Raw genomic sequence first — 20,843 nt, 5'->3', positions numbered from 1 at the left:
TGGAGATAGTTTAGCTCCTCGCACAGCACACCGCAACCAGCTTCCACCTCCTGCATGATAAAATGGGGTCAAATAAAGTTTGGAAAAAAAGGAGAATAATCATCGAAGGAAATAAAAGTGTTACCACCTTTTGGGGGGGGGGGGTTGGTTGTTTTTTAAAGATGCAATCTGGATTTTTAGAACTCCTGCTGAGCCAATTTCTCTAAGTGCCTATATAAAAGCTGACCCTAATCCACCATTACGTATTGCTAAACCATCGTCCTTAAGCCCTTGCTTATCCCATTTGCCGGACTCTGCAGCCTAAGCCCACACGGGAGGTAGACCTTCGGCGGCAGCCCGCGCAAAGCTGTCCGGCCACCAGCAGGAAAGATCACAGTGTGGAATGATAACGCAACGAGCGAAACAGGAGCTACCTGGACGGCTAGTAAGTATGCTGGAGGGCAAGGGTGTTTTTATAGATATTTTGTAAAGGGGTTTTCTTTCTTTCTTTCTTTTTTTAAGAGGCTAATGCAACAGTGTTTTGATGCCATTTCTGAAAGCAAAAAGTGGCCCTAAGAGAACCACCACTTGAAATAGCTTTTATCCTGGAGACTTTTCAAATGTTTACCCTTGTCTCCAATGTTGAGTGTGGTGCTGCAGTGGTTTATTTGGGTCAGGGAAGGGCTAAGCATCCCAAAATTTCCTGATCCATCATTAAATAAATGCATAGACAGGGGTGTTCTCTCTAACTTCCCTTCTTCCATGATCACTGCAGCTCACTGTTTACGTATGGTATGTCTCCAGAGGCAAAAATGCTCAAAATGACCCTGTCCTACTGAGAAGACGGGATTCTCTGGAAAAAGACAGTAATGCTGGGAAAGGTGGAAGGCAGTAGGAAAAGAGGAAGACCCCGTACAAGATGGACTGACTTCCTAAAGGAAGCCACAGGCTTGAGTTTGCAAGAGCTGGACAGGGCAGTTGAGGACAGGGCATTTTGGAGATGGCTCATTCATGGGGTCACTGTAAGTCAGAGGTGACTGGGCAGCACATCACAACAACATATGGTAAGCTGCACAAAGTCTTTTTTTTCTCCTTGAAGAAAGAAAAAGAAAGCAGAGAAAATAAAGAGAAGTGGAGAGAAAAACGTTTGCCTGCCTATAGGATAATGTTGTTGTTGTTTAGTCGTTAAGTCATGTCCGACTCTTTGTGAACCCCTGGACCAGAGCACACCAGGCCCTCCTGTCTTCCACTGCCTCCTGGAGTTGGGTCAAATTCATGTTGGTCGCCTCAATGACACTGTCCATCCATCTCGTCCTCTGTCGTCCCCTTCTCCTCCTGCCTTCACTCTTTCCCAACATCAGGGTCTTTTCCAGGGAGTCTTCTCTTCTCATGAGATGGCCAAAATATTGGAGCCTCAGCTTCAGGATTTGTCCTTCCAGTGAGCACTCAGGGTTGATTTCTTTTAAAATGGATAGATTTGTTCTCTTTCCAGTCCAGGGGGCTCTCAAGAGTCTCCTCCAGCATAGGATAATCTTGCAGTAAGCCAAATATACTACAAAGTTGTGTCAGACTGTATGTCTTTAGCCCGGTATTGTCAAGTCTGTCCGACCAGGATTCTCTGTGTTTTCCGGCAAGAATTTTTTCTGACCTCTAACTTGTAAACCTGGGAATGGAACCTGAAACCTTTTACATACAAATCGTGTTGTCTACCATGTATATGTCCTCCTGCACCAGTGACATTTTCAGGTTGCCCATGAAAATTGAAATGAGACTCTGGTTTTCTCCCCTCCCGGCTCTTGCTTTGCCCAGGAAATTGGCAAATCCTGTGTAAGTTGGTGCTCATTTCAGGAAATGTTGCAAAGAAAATATGCCCAGAATTGTAATAGATCCTGTGCATTTCTCCTGCTCTCTTTGTGTGTGAATGATGTGCAGGAAAGATGCCATCCTGCGCAGGAAGTGTCACGATCCTGCACGGATTGGCTTTTCTTCTGACTGTTCCTGATGAATTCTGCACGGGAAAGATGCCATTCTCTGCAGGACTGGCAATAATTGTGAGCAGCTTGGCATCGCCTACAGGAAAAATCATGAGCAGATTTCTGAATCCCTCAAGGTTTCCTGTGAGATTTCTCACAGAAATACTAAAACAAAAATCAGAAATGCCCATACAGAGAAATCTCAGCACAGGGAGTAAAGAGGATTTCCCCCAAACTCCCTTCCCCCGTTACTTTCTCAGAATGAGAGGTTGTGAGGTTCACATCCCTCATAAGGTGACTTCCTATGATCCGATATTTCTTTAAAAGCAGCAACGCTCTTGTAGTTTCAGTGCAGGACTGCACTCTGAGGGACCCACACAGCCAAACATAGCTCAGAGTCATCTCTTTGGCAGCCTCCGCATCTCTCTGTGCTGGAGTTGCAAAGAGACAGCAAAATTGGGGTTTGTAATTGAACTTCTAGTAGTCAGCCTGCATGGGCCTCACTCCTAGTAAGATAGAAAACTTATGACTGGTCTGCCACTTTGAATGATGGGTGGAAATGTTGCATAATGGAATAAATAGCCTTCCACATGTTTGTTCTTGTTTCAGTCCCTCCCACTTACAGCTCCAGATGCTAAGGAAGAAATAAGTTTCCTCTTGTCAGGCTAGCTGTAGAGAGAGTTCTTGGGCATAAGGAACAGTTTCATCATATTGTTGTTTAGTCATTAAGTTGTGTCCGACTCTTCGTGACCCCATGGACCAAAGGACGTCAGGCCCTCCTGTCTTCCACTGCCTCCCGGAGTTGGGTCAAATTCATGCTTGTTGCTTCAGTTACACTGTCCAACCATCTCGTCCTCTGTCGTCCCCTTCTCCTCTTGCCCTCACCCTTTCCCAACATCAAGGTTTTTTCCAGTGAGTCTTCTCTTCTCATGATGGCCAAAGTAGTGGAGCCTCAGCTTCAGGATCTGTCCTTCCAGGGAGCACTCAGGGTTGATTTCCTTCAGAAAATGGATAGGTTTGTTCTCCTTGCAGTCCAGGGGACTCTCAAGAGCCTCCTCCAGCACTGCAATTCCAAAGCACCAGTTCTTCGGTGGTCAGCCTTCTTTATGATCCAGCTCTCACTTCCATACATCGTTATTCATCATATTAGAAAATATGTAACATGTCTTTGATGAGTGCTGAGAACAGGACAGTATGCTACGATCAATCACAGTAACAATGACCATTTTTTTGTCCTGTCCTTTCTGACTTATGGTGACCCTCACAGAATTTACCAATGTAGTTCCAAAGTGGTTTGCTAGTCCCTCCTTCTGCCGGCTCTCTGGAACTGTGCAGCTTGCCTAAGGCTACACATGTGGCAGAGATGTGACCTTATCATGTGCCTCTGAGCAATCTCACCAGGTCCCTCTCCTGATAGGCACAGAGGGCATTTGAATGACCACTCTTTACTTTGGCAGCAAGTGGCTCCAAACCAGTGAGGTATATCAGCTTGACTGCTCCTCCAATAACATGGAGGAGTAACTTTTTTCTTTTTGCTTTCATAGTATCATAAAATATGTGAGTTGGAAGGGGCTTGTAAGGCCACTGAGTCCAGCACAAGGCAGGAATCCAGATCAAAAGAGATCTGATGGATGGTGGTCCAATCTTCACTGGAATGCCTCCAGCATTGGAGCGCTCACCACCTCTTGACTGGTTCCCTTGTTATACTGCTCTAACAGTTAAGAGGTTTTTCCTGATATTCAGCCTGAATTCCAGCTTCCTGTAGCTTCAGCCCATTATTAGGTGTCTTTTGAAAGATGGATAGGGATCACACAGGAAATAAAGCTCAGCTCAATGCTCAGCCTGAAGTTGTTACCTGTCCACCTGACATATACTGTATTTTTTCGTGTATACGATCCCAGAATGCATAAAATGACCCCCTAATTTTGACCCCTGATGAAGGCAGAGGAGCAGTTAATGGGCAACTGCTCCTCCACCTCCATCTCCTGCTGTTGCTGCCTCCTTCGCCCACCCGATTACCTCCTCCAGTGCGACTGCTGGGGCTCACCTCCAGCTCATGTCGCTGTCTTGTCCTCTGCCCTAAGGAGATCGTGGGAGGAGGTGATCTGGCGGCAGCAGCAGGAAGAGGCGCCTGAGCACGTGTGACTGCTCGTTTTCCTCCGCCTCCTCCTGCCTCCACCACCGGAGGGGACAAGGCGGCAGCAACGCGAGCTGGAGGTGAGCCCTGGCAGTTGGCAGTAGCACTGGAGGAGGTAATCGGGTGGGTGGGGAAGGCAGCAGCAAGAGGCACCCAAGTGCATGTGAATGCTCCTTCACCTCCACCTCCTGCTGCTGCTGCCTCGGGGCCACCAGAGGGGACAAGCCGTGAGCTCTGGAAGAGGCAATTGGGCAGCGATGGTGGCAGGAAGAGGCCCCCGAGCGACTGCTTCCTTTTGTATATAAAATAATTATTTTAGGAAAAAGTGTCATTTTTTGCATGGAAAAATGTGGCAATTAACTGGTATTTCTTCACCATAAGAACCAGAAATCCTGGAACCATGCCACCTTCCCTTCTCCCTTTCACAGATCCATATATAACATAGAGATCCCTTTGACGAAATATTCCTGTATTTAAAGCCAATGTTGAGCCTCCCTCTATGAACTTTCCTGGCATTAGGATAATCAGGGACGGCCTTTCTCTTGGTCCCGACACCTTCACAGAAGAGGGCCTTCTCTGTTGCCGCTCCCAAACTCTGGAGCCTCCTCCCATGGGAAGCCAGGCTGACCCCCTCTTTGCTGTCCTTCCGTAAGCAGGCAAAGACCTTTCTCTTCAGGCAGGCTTTGTTCTTTCTTTCAGTATGTGTTTATTATTGATTGTATTTACCGTTCTTAATATAATACTGCTTTAATCCTTTTTACATATTTGTATACTTACTGTTTTTAAGCTTTTAAATATTGTTTGGTTTTGTTCTTCAATGATGTAAGGCGCCTTGGGGGCTTTTTAAGGAGAAAGGTGGGGGATGGATGGATGGATGGATGGATGGATGGATGGATGGATGGATGGATGGATGGATGGATGGATGGATGGATGGATGGATGGATGGATGGATGGATGGATAGATAGATAGATAGATAGATAGATAGATAGATAGATAGATAGATAGATAGATAGATAGATAGATAGATAGATAGATAGATAGATAGATAGATAGATAGATAGATAGATAGATAGATAGATAGATAAAGCAAGCAAGCAAGCAAGCAAGCAAGTAAGTAAGTAAGTAAGTAGGTAGGTAGTTAAGTAAGTAAGTAAGTAAGTAAGTAAGTAAGTAAGTAAGTAAGTAAGTAAGTAAGTAAGTAAGTAAGTAAGTAAGTAAGTAAGTAAGGGTTGTGCTAGGAGTCCCCTGACCCGCGCCCTGTCCATGCATTATCATTACTAAGCATTGAGATCAGAGGTCCATGTCTTTACAGCTATACCTGGGCAAAGAACCTTTTTGAGTCCATGCTCTTTACACATGCTCTTTACACATGCTCTTTACACATGCTGTTACACATGCTGTTTAACACATGCTGCTTAATCCCACACATGTTTATTCATCTCTCCTCCCATGTCTAATAGGATTTATTAGCAAGCAAGTTTAAACAGGATTGCAGCTTGGCTGTAGATCCCCTGACGTCTTGATTGGTCTTCTGTTTCTAATGTACTTGTATAATGCCCCTTTAATACCTCTGAGATTTCTTGTCACCCGTACTGTACCATATCATATCATATCATATCATATCATATCATATCATATCATATCATATCATATCATATCATATCATATCATATCATATGCAGTCTTAGAACTTCAGGACTTGAAAGGGCCCTTTGGATTGAGTCCAGCCTCTCTCCAAGAGGCACAGAGGAGGATTTGAACTTCCAACTTTTGGCTCTGCAGCCAGATGCCTAAGCCCCTGAGCCATCCATTATCTCACACCGAGAATTTGTTTGCTGTGCTTCCTCTCTGCCATGTTGATGCCAGCATTTAGAACTCTTCTGATGTGCTTTCCATTGGCAGAGCTACACATTACACCTGAAACAGGACTGCTTCTAAATATGGCAACAGTACGCTTTCCACGGCGACTCTCCTGCCCCAGCGATCTTTTTAATTATAGCTAACTATGGGTGAGGTCAATCAGTGGCAAAGGATCACAGCTGATCACACTGGAAATGATTGTTTTAGTGATCTCCCTTAAAGCAACCCTTCAGTCTGTTGGGGAGCTGCTCCAGTCCATGTCCCCCAAAGTAGAAGTTCTGCAATTGGACCAAAAAGGTCCAATTTGGAGTCCGGCTGGAGTGCATTTCCTTGTATACATGATGAACCCACTGGTAAACTGATTGCATCAGGCTGCTTCATAAGTGGTCCAAATTGTGATCTGTTTCCTTGTGTGATTGCATCCTGTGTCACATGACACACATTGCCCCATCTCTAGTAAAAAAAAATGGAACTAATGGAGAGAAAAATCACACACTGTGATCATGAAGCAACTTGGAAGAGTGTCAGGAACTCTATCATCATGTAGAGTAGAACAGCTGCCCCAGGCATCATGAAAGAGGAGAAAATCATCAGTCATTATATTGTTTGTTGTTATTTGCAACTCAGTTTTTCACCACCAGGATGAGGACAGTGCTGGTTGGATTTCCTCCCTCCCGCTCTATATCCCAAAATTCCTTGAATTGTCCTGGTTCTCATGAAAGAAGCTGTCTAGATAGCTCAGCATGCTGGATACCAGGCTGAGGAGTCAGAGGTTGGGAGTTCAATTCCTCACTGTGCTTCCCAGGACCAGTCTGTGAGGCTTTAGGAAAGCTGCTCATTTCCAGAGTGCCCCCAGAAGAAGGGAAGGAACGGCAAAGACCTCTGAGTACTCTATACCTTGAAAACTCTGAAAAGAATTGTCATAAGTTGAAATCAACTTGATGGCACACAATTATTATTAAGTGTGCATGAATATTTTTCCCCACAGGGATGGTCATGTTAATCTGTTACAGCAAAAAACAAACAAACAAATAAACAAACAAACAATCTTGTGACATCTTAGAGACTAACCTGGTTTGTTTGGTGTGAGTTTCTATGGATTACTGACCGTTTACATTTGAATAAGTGGGTTGCAGTCTGTGAAAACATATGGCACACGAAATGTGTTTGTCAGTAAGGTACCACCTTACTTTGCTGCTTTGAGGCTTTCTATGACTTTTCTAGCCTAAGGAACGTGGTGGCGCTGCGGGCTAAACCGCAAAAGCCTGTGCTGCAGGGTCAGGAGACCAAGCAGTCGTAAGATCGAATCCACGCGATGGAGTGAGCTCCTGTCACTTGTCCCAGCTCCCGCCAACCTAGCAGTTCGAAAGCATGCAAATGCAAGTAGATAAATAGGGACCACCTCGGTGGGAAGGTAACAGCGTTCCGTGTCTAAGTCGCACTGGCCATGTGACCACGGAAGATTGTCTTCGGACAAAACGCTGGTTCTATGGCTTGGAAACGGGGATGAGCATCGCCCCCTAGAGTCGAACATGACTGGACAAAAATTGTCAAGGGGAACCTTTACCTTTACCTTTATGACTTTTCTGGATAACTTTTGGATCATGCTTGTCGTAAGAGAAAACCAATTTTCAGAGAGCGCAACTGTGTATTTGAATCTCACTTGGAATAATCAAATTAATCTTGTTTTTACATAGCACTTGCTTAATTTTTTGGGGAAAGATCCAGTATGCCAGAACAATATGGTTGGCAGGATCCTTTGTCCCTCATTCCCAGGCCTTCCCTTTCAAAGCTACAAAGAACTTTCATGGGGTTACCCAAACTGACCTTCATTTTTACTGTACTGAAGAGTTGGTTCACTGTTCAGCCACAGATTCAGCGGGTTTGGTCCAACGTATGACATTCTCATGAGAAGAGAAGACTCCCTGGAAAAGGTCCTGATGTTGGGCAAGTGTGAAGGCAAGAGGAGAAGGGGACGACAGAGGATGAGATGGATGGACAGTGTCATCGAAGTGACCAACATGACTTTGACCAAACTCTGGGAGGTGGTGAAAGACAGGAGGGCCTGGCGTGCTCTGGTCCATGGGGTCACGAAGAGTCGGACACAATTAAACGACTAAACAACAACAATGACAACCCTATGAATAAGCTATCTATAGAATGTTCTGTCCTCAACAGCCACACTCAAGCTTTTGTTGACTCATGCCTATACCTTCCTTTAGGGAGTCAGTCCATCTTGTATTTGGTCTTCCTCTTCTTCTGCTGACTTCCATTCTTCCCTACATTGTTGTTTTTTTTCTGGAGAATATTGCCTTTTCATGTTGTGCCAAAAGGAGGACAGCCTTAGTTTCAGGATTTTTGCCTCCAGAGAAAATTCAAGCTTAGTTTGATTCAAGATCCACTTTCTGTCCCTCCAGGGTATCGGCGAAGCTCTTTTCCGGCACCACATTTCTAATGAATCCATTTTTTCCCCCATTCCAGCTTCCACACCTGTACAAGTGTGTGGATGATCTTGGTTTGGTCTCCTGTGAAACATCCCTACACCTGCTTATCTTTTCTAACTCCTTTGTTGCTGCCCTTCCAAGTCTCCGTCATCTTTTGATTTCTTGGTTGCAGTCTCCATCTGGACTGATGATCGAACCAAGGCCCACAAAAATCCCAACTATTTCAATTTCTTCATGGCCAAAGCTGAAGTTGGGATAATTTCTTTTAGGCTTTTTAGTCTAATTGAAATTCTCAATTGGCCAGGAATGGCACACATTAGGGGGAGCCCCAACTGGTTAAAGGTACAATATCAAAGCTTGGTTTGCCACCATGTTATAAACCATTACAAAAACCTGAGTAAAAATCTTCACGATCAAGCTCCAGTATTATTCCTATTGCACCATACTGACTATGATCATTCTGGCTATGCAAGATGAAATCTGAAAACAGGGGAAGAATGTTGCAAACTCATCAAAAAGTCACCAGTGGTGGATAGATCATCTAACCTTTCCATAAAATTAAGAAATAAGTGGATAAAATCAAAATTAGTCTGATTATTAAAAGAAGGATTCAAATACATAGTTGCATTTCTGCTTATATTGACAGACCCAGAAGCTTAAAGCTTCAGTTCCTGACCTATGTATATGTGTGATATATATTGTATGTACATAGTTTTTGTTGTTATATGCTGTCAAGTCACCTCCAACTTATGGAGACCCTATGAATGAGCGATTTCTAAAATGTCTGTTCTGCTCAGCTCTCGCAAACTCAAGCCTGTGGCTTCCTTTATGGAGTCAATTCATCTCATATATGGTCTTCCTCTTTTCCTGCTGCCTTCCGCCTTCCCCAGCACTATTATCTTTTCCAGAGAATCATGCCTTCTTATGATTCTTCTTAAGAATCATGCCTTCTTATGATGCGACCATATCTTGATCGGGGGGCCCTCACTACTCTAGTCCATGCGCTCGTAATCTCGAGATTAGACCATTGTAATGCACTCTACGTGGGGCTGCCTTTGAGGCTGACGCGGAAACTTCAGATGGTCCAGAATGCAGCAGCCAGGCTCCTTAGTGGGGTGAGAAAACACCAGCATATCTCCCCCACCCTGGCTGCTTTGCACTGGTTGCCCATCCGTTTCCGCATTGACTTCAAAGTGCTAATGATCACTTATAAAGCCCTAAATGGTTTGGGACCTCAATATTTGGCAGATCGTCTTCTCCCACCCAGATCTACCCGGATCACCCGATATAGCCAGCAGGGGCGGCTGAGGGGTCTGACGCCGAGAGAGGCCCAGAAGGAAAAAACAAGAAACCGGGCCTTCTCGGCGGTGGCCCCTCGGCTGTGGAATGCCCTCCCAACAGAAATTTGGCTGGCACCCTCGCTGGGTGTTTTTAAAAGCCAGTTAAAAACTTGGTTATTTAAGAAGGCCTTCCCTCCAGTCAATTAAGTCTTTTTCTCTGTTTCTCTCTCTTTTTTTGGCTATTCCATCTTGGTAATCCTCTCTTTAAATTAATTGTTTTAAATTGAAATATGTAATTTTATGATTTTATATATTTTTATACTGTTTTGTTTTATTTTGTAAGCCGCCCCGAGTAGACATGGTCTAGAGGGGCGGGGTAAAAATCAAATAAATAAATAAATAAATAAATAAATAAATAAATAAATATAACTAGGTATAGGAAGCTCCGAGGGTAGCAATACATAACTAAAATTAAGTTGCTGAGCCCTTACATTTAGACCTTTTAAACAAACGAACTGCTTTGTCATGAGGAAGCAATGAAAGGGAGGTTAGTTCTTTAAAAGATGAAACAAGATTTAGTAGCCAAAACGGGAACATCTGTTCCAAGAACCTTGACTTTGTTCTGTGTAAGTGATCAGGCTCAAAGGTTTTGGCTGACGGGGCATGATCAAGGACACGTGGACCTTACATTCCAACTTAGTTTTTGTCCTTGACTCACCTCAGTTAAGCATCATTCTGAATGACTGGACAAAAGCCGTATTAAGCCTGTTGAGGAATCAGTTGCCTCATGATGTAAGAGTTATAAAAGGATTAGCGGTGATTTCACAAAGGGCTCTGTGCAAACAGCCTCATCCAATCATCATGTAATCCAGTTTAAGTAAATATGCAAGGAGGGCTGTGCACCCCTTTCGATTGTCATTCTCTGATGGAGCCACGTGGCACTGTGGTTAAACTGCTGTAGTGCAGCCAAAACTGTGCTCACGACCTGGGGTTGAATCCCAGGTAGCCGGCTCAAGGTTGACTCAGCCTTCTGTCCTTCTGAGGTTAGTAAAATAAGTACCCAGCTTGCTGGGGGTGGAGGAAACAATGTGTAGCCCGCATAATTAACTTGTAAACCATCCAAAGAGTTCTTGAAGCACTATGGGGTGGTATATAAGCAGCACACTTTGCTTTGTTTTTTTTTTAATGTGTGCAGAGGGGTTGTCTGAAAGCGAGAGATGAAAGTCATCTCACAGTGCCTGAAATTTATTTATTTTTTATTTATTTTATTTATATCCCACCTATCTAGTCGATAGACCACTCTAGGCGGCTAGAAAAGTTGGTTAGAACTGATCCGGTGAGACAGATGGTTGAAAAGAACAATGCCAGAGATTCTGTCTTCAGCATAAGATCAGGGCATCAAGCACCTGTTTCACTTATTCTTCTTTTCTGCATTTTGCATGAAACATCACATTGCAAAAACTAGGTTTCTTTGTAAAACTAAGTGCATGTGTCTGTGCACGTGCACGTGCACGCGCACGCACGCACGCACGCACGCACACACACGCACACACACACACACACAGTCTCTGTGGCCGGCACTGCTGTCCTCTGAAGATGCCGGCCACAGAGACTGGCGAAATGTTAGGAAGAACAACCTTCAGAACACGGCCAAAGAGCCCGAAAAACCCACAACAACCATTAGATCCCAGCCATGAAAGCCTTCGCGAATACACTGATACTTTTCCTAGTTTGCACAAAACAGCAACAGTTATTTTCTTACAAATTTCAGGGAGAAGCTCAAAAGCCAATCTCTGAAATGCCCAGTTTCTCCAGATTAGCAAGACGAAAGCAGAATACAATAGGACCCCACTATTTGCAGTATCAGTATCCATGGATTCACTTTCCCGCTGCCTAAAATATTAAATAAAACCCCTCAGAAGTACATGTTTATATGTTTTTCTAGGATGTTTTTACCAGAACTGGCCATTAGATGGAGAAAGAGACATGCAATGTATAAGCTTTGCTACGCCTGCATTTTGTTGTCATCTGCAGTGTGTATGTGTTTGAAACTGATCTCCAATGGATATCACAATCCTCCTGCATCAAAACCTGCCCACCTATCATTTCTTAATACAGAGAGAACATTTTCCACATAGTGTCATCTATATTGCAAGAATGCCCCAAATCAGGAGGCAAGTTCCTGGTCTGTAAAGGATGATGTTGTATCAAATTGATTCTGTAGTTATAAGAAACATCTTAAATACAACACTTTTATATGCATTTTCAAATAATTTAAGGAAAGCTTTGTGTGTGTGTTTTTTAAAAAAAGGAGATTAATGTGTGCTGAAAGGTTTGGAGAAAATTGGTTTTCACTGCTTACAGACCTACAACAGCGTATTGCTTCTGCTGAGGTGTTTTGGTGTGGTAAGAAAACATAGCTCTTAATACAAGTTTTAATAGGATATTATGTTCAATGCGATTAAAATATCACAAAAAATCATGATTTCTTTTTTTAAACTTTATTTCTTTTAATTCTGTAAGCTGTCTTTAGGAGAAAGGCACAATAAACAAATAAATAATCTCCCCTGGATGTGCAGGTTCACCATATAATCAAGAGATCATGAATGTTCAGATCCGATAACCACGTAGACTTTAGCAAGGCATCTCCAGCTATTTTTGATAATAGAATCATAGAATAATGGAGTTGGAAGGGGCCTATAAGACCATCGAGTCCAAACCCCCTGCTCAATGCGGAAATCCAAGTCAAAGTTGATCTGAGAGACGGCTGCCCCATTTTCTTTTGAATGCCTCCAGCATTGGAGTGCTCACTCTCTCCTGAGGTCATTGTTTCCATTGTTGTAATGTTCTAACAACAGGCTTGAGTATGTTGTGAGAATGGCTTGTGGTCGGATTCCAAAAGATCTCCTGTATGGAGAATTAGTGCAGGGAAATTGCCCAAGAGGGAGACCACAGCTGCGATACAAGGAGATCTGCAAGCGGGATCTGAAGGCCTTGGAAATGGACCTCAACAGATGGGAAACTTTGACCTCTGAGCGTTCAGCCTGGAGGCAGGCATTGCATCACGGCCTCTCCCAATTTGAAGAGACCCTTGTCCAACAGGCCAAGGCAAAGAGGCAGTCCCAAAATCAGCAAAACCAGGGAGCTGGACAGGGGACAGATTGTATTTTTCTTCAGTGTGGAAGGGATCGTCACTCTCGAATTGGCCTTCTCCACCACACTAGATGCTGTTCCAAGTCCTCCATTCAGAGCACGTTACCCTAGTCTCTTGAGACTGAAGGAGGCCTAACTAACTAACTGTTCTAATAGTTAAGAGATTTTTCCTGACATTCACTCTAAATCTAGCTTCCTGTAGCTTGAGCCCATTGTTGTATGTCCTGTAATGGGATGATTGAGAGCAGAGCCTGCCCCTCCTCTGTAGGACTATCAAGTATTTGAAAATGATGCTCTGATGTAGAAAGAAAAGGAGGCAGGAAAATAAACCTAATGTATCTTAGAGCCTTGTTTCTCCTTTCGCAATGAAATGCCAGCATTGTGCATTGCCACTCCGTTGACCGTGCCAAAAGGAGACATCTGAGAATTAAAAAGGAACAATTTGCAGCTGCTACATTACAGCCAAGCGGAAAGTCTCAAAAGAAGCAGGTGCATAATTCTTTGGGTCTTTTTAATAATGTAACTCTGCAAAGTGTTTTTTCCCCCTTGAGCCAAAAGATTCAAAACAGGGAAGCCTGGGAAGTTCGGATGCTTTCTGCACTGTCATTTTGATAAATAATTTGTGTTGGCAAGTTCTTCTGCATCTAACTGTGGACTCCTGATCCATCAACATTTCCCATAAAACTCTCTCAGTGCATCCATGGGGCACAGCACATATGTTGCATCTTATTGTTCTCTTCTCCCTGTATCCCCTGCTTACCTGTAGTGAAACAAAAAAGAGTTGGCCAGTGAAACGGTCAACCTTTCTCCCCTTCTCATGCAATCATACCCTCAACTGTAGGACTTTTCTGCAAAGGTGGGGAGAGACAAGCTATGTTGATCAGATTTTTAGTGCTGGATGAGTCTCATTTGGGCATGGGGGCTACCCACACTGAAAAAAAATCCGACAGCAATGATGTTTGCAATATTGTATTCTCATGGGTAAGCCAACCACTCCTGTGAATTGGCGCCATGCATACAAAAAAAAAAAAGGTCCATGCAGGTTACATCATTTCTTACAGTAACTCAGATAGCAGAAGTCACAGATTTAGACCCCAAGAGCCATGATGGTGTAACTTGTGGGGGATTTGCAGAATCAAGTGCCAGGGATGTTGGCCAGTCTTTGGGTCTGAGTCCCAACTCTGGGTCCGAGTCGTTGATACCAAGTCTCGAGTCCCAAGTCTCAAGTCCCTATTAAAAGCAAGCTCTTTTCCCCAGAAAAAAAGGAGGAGGTTGGTGGGTTCTGAGTCAGGAGTTGGCTGAGTCATTGGGAAAATAATCTAGGATCAAGTCTGAGTCAGCTTACCGATGTGACTTAAATCCAACTTGATAGCCAGTCATGAGACTTGAGTCCCCATCCCTGTTAAGTGCTAACGTGAGCAGTAGATTTTCACTGCCACCTCTGTGAAAGCCACTAGGATTTGAGAGATCCAGCTTGAAGGCTCTATGTCAGTGGTTCCCAAGCACCCCGGATTAACCATTAAGCAGACTAAGCACGTGCTTAGGGCATCAACAAGGGAAGGGAGAACCACAGAGATTTTTTTCAGAGCTGGCTTTACCATGGAGCATCGTGCAAATGGTGCACCCTTCTTAACAAACCACATCCATCCAGCCCTCATCCTCGGCTCTCTCCCTCAAAAGCCCCAAGAAGAAACCACCTCCCTACCTAAATTGATTGAGTGTGAACCATTAAAAACTAAAAAGGATAAAGACTCACCTAATGAGAAAACTCATTATTTGAGTGAAAGGATCAATCATCATCATCATCAATGCTAGGTGTATGTTTTTTAAATTTTTACTTCTGTAATTAGGGAGGTTGGGTGGGGGATAAGGATAATAAGAGCTGCTGGCCATGGTCTCTGTGCTATACATGCTAACCAAATAAATAACAGCCACTATTAACCCCCCCCCCCAAAGTGGTTTTCAGCTCTTGTTTGAGCTTTTTAGTTTACAGAATCTGACAAAATCTGTCTACATGAATCAAAGCATGAAAGTGCAAGATTTGGTTGGAAGCTGGTGATTTGATCATATGTATAATTGTATATACCATATTTCTTTTCCCCCCACATACTATACACTTAAATTACCATATTTTCATGCATATACTGTGGGATACTTTTTTCAAGTCATGTGACCCGCAGTGTGTTATATTCATAGGGACACCATAATCGTCTTCAGTGCTTAGGGTATCTAAATGTCTTAATCAAGCCCTAGTTCTCTACCTTGATTTTCCAGATGTTCTTGGACTCAAACTCCCAGAAGCCTTCATCCCTAGTTGTACTGGCCAGCATTTCTGGGAGTTGCAGTCCAAGAACATCTGGGCACCCAGGTTTTGGAGCCATTGCTAGACTTGATTGTGAAACTATCTGGAGGAACTTGGCCCAATCACTCTCCTTCATCATGTCCTACCATTCAAGGTTCTTTGGAAATAAAGTAAGGAGATGAGTTAATTGGAGGAAAGCTAGTATAGAACTGTAATAACATTGCTTTCCTGACAGATCGCCCCCTGAAGTAACATAGCACAACGTACGAGTTAAAGTAAACTCTCTCTCTCTCTTCTCTTTCTCTCTTTCCTGCTTCAAAGTCTCTACTCAGCAATGACATTCATTTAATTATGCTCCCTATTTCTCACCTTAGCCTACCTCACAGGCTTGTTGTGAAGATGAAGTTGCTAGGAGAACTACCATACTTACATAGATAAGGGACTACATTACCACTGGTATGACATTCACGGAAAGACACACATATTTACAATATTTGTATATTTACAAAGCAATCTCATGTATCTCTCACTAGAGGCAGGTATCGCCGGCTGAAATTCTGTTGCTCAGTATAGTAAGTCAACTGAATAAACAGAATTTCCAGAAGAACTGACTTACCAAATTCCCAGTGATTCTGTGGGCTTATTCTAATTATGACTTAATTTTGACTCTAATTATTCTAAGCAACAGGATTTCAGCCACTAAGGCTATTTTGTTGTTGTTGTTAAGTCGTTAAGTCGTGTCCGACTCTTCGTGACCCCATGGACCATAGCATGCCAGGCCCTCCTGTCTTCCACTGCCTCCTGGAGTTTGGTCAAAGTCATGTTGGTCGCTTCGATGACACTGTCCAACCATCTCATCCTCTGTCATCTCCTTCTCCTCTTGCCTTCACCCTTTCCCGACATCAGCGTCTTTTCCAGGGTGTCTTCTCTTCTCATGAGATGGCCAAAGTATTGGAGCCTCAGCTTCAGGATCTGTCCTTCCAGGGAGCACTCAGGATTGTGGCCTTAGAATTAGATACTGTAAGGCATTTTTTAAAATGGTCCCATATCCCTACTTCCTGAATATTGGATACATCAGTCTTACCCGGGTTTCCGTCATTCATGAGACCATTGCAGACATATAAAAAGGCTTGGAACAAGGTTGACTTTTGAGCACTTTTAACTGTTGTTTTCCAAGAAATTAGTAAGTTACGTGTGCAGAGATGGGCAACGGGAGAGAAAGGTAGAGCTTAAAGCTGGACAGAGATTAGGTCAATTAGCATAAGACTTTAGAAAGATTGTGCTGAGGTACTACTAGGCTTGTTGTGAGAGTAAAAGTGGGGGAGAGAAACCATACCTACCTGCATACATAGATGAGGTCCTGCAGACAGACAGTCCTGCTCAACTCCTGCTCACTCAAACCTGTGGCTTCCTTTACAGAGTCAGCCCATATAATATTTGGTTTTACTTCTTGTCCTGCTAGCTTCTGTTTCTCCTAGCATTATTGTCTTTTCCAGAAAATCCTTTCTTATGATGTGCCCAGGTAGTAACAGTCAGGTCTAACCATATTTATTGTATTAGCCAAGGATGCTGGCAAAAATACAATAGCGTGGCAATGCACATTGGCAAGAAAATAAATGTTCTTGAATAAGGACAGGTGGCCAATTAAAATGCAGAACTTGATCAAGCCATAAGAATGTGAAGAGAGTCCTTGGGGGCCAGATTATTCCATGATTTTCAGAAATTAGCTACATTATTCCAGGACGTCTACAGCATGGCAGGAAAATGACAGGATTCTACCAGTGTTGCCTCCAGCAATTGGCATCTAGTGGTTCCATGTGGGCATCACAGTTCACAACTATGGAAGGAAGGAAGAACATAACAAAACACCATGCTGGATCAGGAGGGGCAAATTTCCAATTTATTTTGTGCAGATTTGCTTTTGAATGATGTTTTAAATCTCTTTTTAAAAATGTTTTATTTTTTAAAAATGAATTTAATCTATTGCTAATTGCTTTGGTCAGAAAAGGGCAAAGCAAGTGCAACAGACAGAGAGCATTATTAACCTTGGACGTTTAGAGTTTTTGAGCCAAGATGCATTCTGTCCCATTGCTGGTTTAAGAAGGTACAAAATGAATGTTTCCAATTTATTCTCAATCCTGAGGCCTCTAAAGTTGAAGATGATATACCCACCATGGCTTGTAGCTGCTCTCACCTGCCTTTAGAGATAGGGGGAAAAACTCACCCAGTCCTTATTTTTGGTTGAACAACCACCCCACACAACCTGGAACAATGCTCAGATTGGAGCACAGGAAGTCTGCAATTCTATGAATCTTTCTGGAGCACGGTTATTACATATCCTGATAAGGGATTTACTTGAAGATCACGAGGGGTTCACATTTCATTCTGTCTTGTGGGCCTAATCGTGGCATACTATTTATTTTGATCAAAGCTTATATCACACTAACGCTAATGATCTAAAAAAAAAATCTTAGTTAGTGACTGGATTCCAGTGAATGCAGTAGGATAGATTTCATTTACATCTTACCATAGAATCATGAAGTTGGAAGGGGACTATAAGGCCATTGAGTCCAACCCCTTGGTCAATGCAGGAATACAAATCAAAGGATATCTGTCAGCTGGTTGTTTAAATTTCTCTTGAATGCCTCCAGTGTTGGAGAACTCATTGCCTCTGAGGTCATTGGTTCCATTGTCATACTGCTCTAACAGTTAAGAGATTTTTCCATATATCCAGCCAAAATCTGGCTTTCTGTAGCTTGAGCCCATTGTTGTCTTTCCTGTACTCCGGGATGATGGAGAACAGATCCTGCCCCTCCTCTGAATGACAGTCTTTCAAGTATTTGAAAACTGATCTCATATCTCGTCTCTGTCTTCTTTTCTCCAGGCTAAACATGTCTTTCCTCATAGAGCTTGATTTCCAGCCCCCTGACCTTCCTTGTTGCCCTCCTCTGTTGCAAGGGACTAATTTAGCTATTTTTCTCTTATTATGAATGTGCTGAAACATATGTTTATATATCTGTGGCCACGGGACACTGACAAGATTCTTCTATGGCTTGTTATTATCTTCAGGTAAAACCTATTCCTGCTTCCTAGCAGTCATGTGGGTTTCTGATCTTTACACATCTCTTCATTCCAAACGGGGCTAATTCTGTTAATTCTTCTATACATAATGAGTGTTATAAGTGAACAGAAAATGTTGAAGGATCAGGTGTGGGATAATCAATTTAATGTGAGGTTCTTTTGAGTTCATGCATGGTATTAAGAGCCACTTCCATATCTGTTGCTCTTCCAGGCAGAAGATAAAATGCCCAGATTCAACTGCACAGTGAGTGAAGTTACGGTGATGAACCTCCAACCGGCTAAGAAACCGACCCCAGTAATACCTGCAGACAAAAAGGGGAAGGGTCTCAGATCTCCCAGTTTCCACCGTTCTGCTCCTAACCTTTCAGAGATGCTGTCCGTCCCAGAGGGGACCAACGCCCAGGCTGAAATAACGCCTAAAGAAGGCGTCTCTTCTTCTAAACCCTTTTATGCAGGAGAGGCTCAAAGTATGGATAATCTTGCACTGAAACGGCCAGTGAAGTTGGCTCCTCTTGAGATCCCCTTGGAAGTCAAGGAGGCTCAGCTGAAGAAGATCATGAGCATCCAAAGAGATGCCCAGCTGGCTGCTTTTAAGCTAGCTAGTGTTGGCTCCTATGGCAGTGAGCCTCATGTCAAGAGGGTGAAAAATGTGCCACAGCTAGAGAGGGAAAACTTCCCCAAGTCCAAGACCTTTGACAGCTCCACTTTACAGAATCAAGGGAGCATCCATTCATTGAGTGTTGCCAAATCCTCTTGTGAGATTCAGATTATCTTGCCCACTGAGGAAAATGCCAAGCCAGCTAAGAAACCCACCAATGATGAGTCCCCTATGCCGTGCCGTAAACCTTTGATCCCCCAGAACAATCTGCAAGCTCTCGATTCACAGAAGGACATGAAGATTTCAGAAAACTCTTCACAGGGAACCGGCCGGCGTCGCTTCACACTGAAGCAGATGAAGGAACAACAAGAGTTGATGGGCAAAGGCAGACCTTTGAAAGCTACGGGGGTTGGCTTAGAGGAAAGCAAGACAAAAACCGCAAGCCAACGAGCTCACAAGACCCTCAGTGAAGCAAGCAGATTGATCAACACCCTGGCCAAAAAGCATAGGGGCCCAGAGGAGGATCAGGATGAGGCAGATGATGATCTCCTTACAGGGAGGCTGTCCTCACGGAGGATGGCTGTAGGAGATGTCATCCAGGCTGATGAAGAATGAAGCTGGACAGTAGATACCACCCTGTTTCAGGCACTGTGCTCATAATACTGACATGGCTACAGTGGCATACTGTATTCTTGAAGGGACATATACTGCCTGAAACTTCCCCATATTGAAAAAGTCTATTATTTGGCTGGCATTGTCCCTCCAGAAGTATGGTGGGAGGTGCTAGCAAATAATGAATGGAACAGGAAAACACTGCACCAAAATCATCAACTTCATGGACTCCAACCCTCTAGACAATGATTAAAAATGAAGAAATGTTTTCTGCTCCCATCTCAAGCACTAAGAGGCCAGGCTAAACGTACGGAAAATGAAGACAACCACCTTGCCGAGTGTATGAATGCTGAAGAGTGTTTCCCACCAGAACAAGACTCTAGCTGGATCATCTGCAAGTCACTTAATAAACTCTTAAATAAAGTAAGACAATCAAAAAATGCTCATTTCCACAGCCTTACCCCTGGTTAAATCTGGTTAAATTTACTTCCTTTAATTTTTGTCCTCCTGGGTTTTGGGGGGGGGTTAATTGTCTTTATTTTGTCACCATCTTCTGTATTAGCTGTTTTTTTTAAAAAAAATATAGTTAGTATAGGATCGGGGTTTTCTTTTGTTTGTTGTTTTAACATATATTTATTATTGACTCTTATGTTTATGCCATTTTGTTTTAAGTTGCCCAGAGTAGTAGCTTGGCCACTAGATGGGCGGGATAAAAAAATAAAACAAACAAACAAACAAGTAAATTAACGCTACTTGAATACAGAATTTTTTTTTCTGTGACTGTGAAAAAATGCAGTCAATGCAGCACCTATATGCATGCCATTTATATCCCACCATGTGTACAAATGAAGATCTAGCAAAGGACTGAGATAAGGCTATTGAAGTAGCCCGCTTCCGGACAAAAACTGCCCAATTATCTTAAAATTTAATTTGTTTATAATTTTACCTATATTTTATATATGTCCATAATTTTAAATTGTGCAACTCTCTGGTATAAATGAACAAATAAAGAGTTATTCATATCATCAAAGTCATTGGTTTAAGCGGCTAGCATCTTTCTAATTTTATTAGAGCAAAACGATATGCAGTAAACATAATTTACCCACTGACTGTTTCTTCTGTGATCTTCATTGCTCTTCATATCCCCTTCATTTAAATGACTATTACAATGCAGTCACATTGACAGCTGCCATACAAGTGATCCGGTGGGGTAGTCACTTCCCAGAAACCAGCAAAACAGGACTTTGGACCAACAGGACAAAGCAAACCCTTATTTCATGGGTGGCGGAGAAAACAAGCAATCAACAAGAACAGCCGAAACCAATGGGTTTGTAACTGGCACCAGGTGTGAGACATATTTGACCAGATACATATTTGGTTATACATATTTAACCCAAATTTTTAACAAGGAGATGTAGCAGTG

The 20,843-nt window shown here is 43.1% G+C and overlaps 1 protein-coding gene across 1 annotated transcript; it reads left to right on the top strand.

Annotated features, from left to right (window-relative positions):
- Positions 1–286: 286 nt before the first annotated feature.
- On the top strand, positions 287–20,450 carry LOC110084861 (uncharacterized). The gene is made up of 2 exons (XM_020804557.3): positions 287–424; positions 18,422–20,450. The coding sequence occupies exons 1-2, from the start codon at positions 383–385 to the stop codon at positions 19,421–19,423; spliced, it is 1,044 nt and encodes a 347-aa protein (XP_020660216.3). The 5' UTR covers positions 287–382; the 3' UTR covers positions 19,424–20,450.
- The last annotated feature ends 393 nt before the right edge of the window (positions 20,451–20,843 follow it).

The sequence above is a fragment of the Pogona vitticeps genome, chromosome 4, assembly GCF_051106095.1.
Source record: "Pogona vitticeps strain Pit_001003342236 chromosome 4, PviZW2.1, whole genome shotgun sequence".
In the NCBI taxonomy this organism is placed as follows: Eukaryota; Metazoa; Chordata; class Lepidosauria; order Squamata; family Agamidae; genus Pogona; species Pogona vitticeps.
Note: the sequence above shows the minus strand (reverse complement) of the source record. Positions and strands in the feature narration are given on the sequence as shown.

Excerpts from the sequence above, each read along its gene's own strand:
- LOC110084861 (XM_020804557.3), top strand. The coding sequence starts at position 383 with ATGATAACGCAACGAGCGAAACAGGAGCTACCTGGACGGCTA. Across the intron at positions 425-18,421 it reads AGGAGCTACCTGGACGGCTA|GCAGAAGATAAAATGCCCAG; the intron begins GTAAGTATGCTG and ends TTGCTCTTCCAG.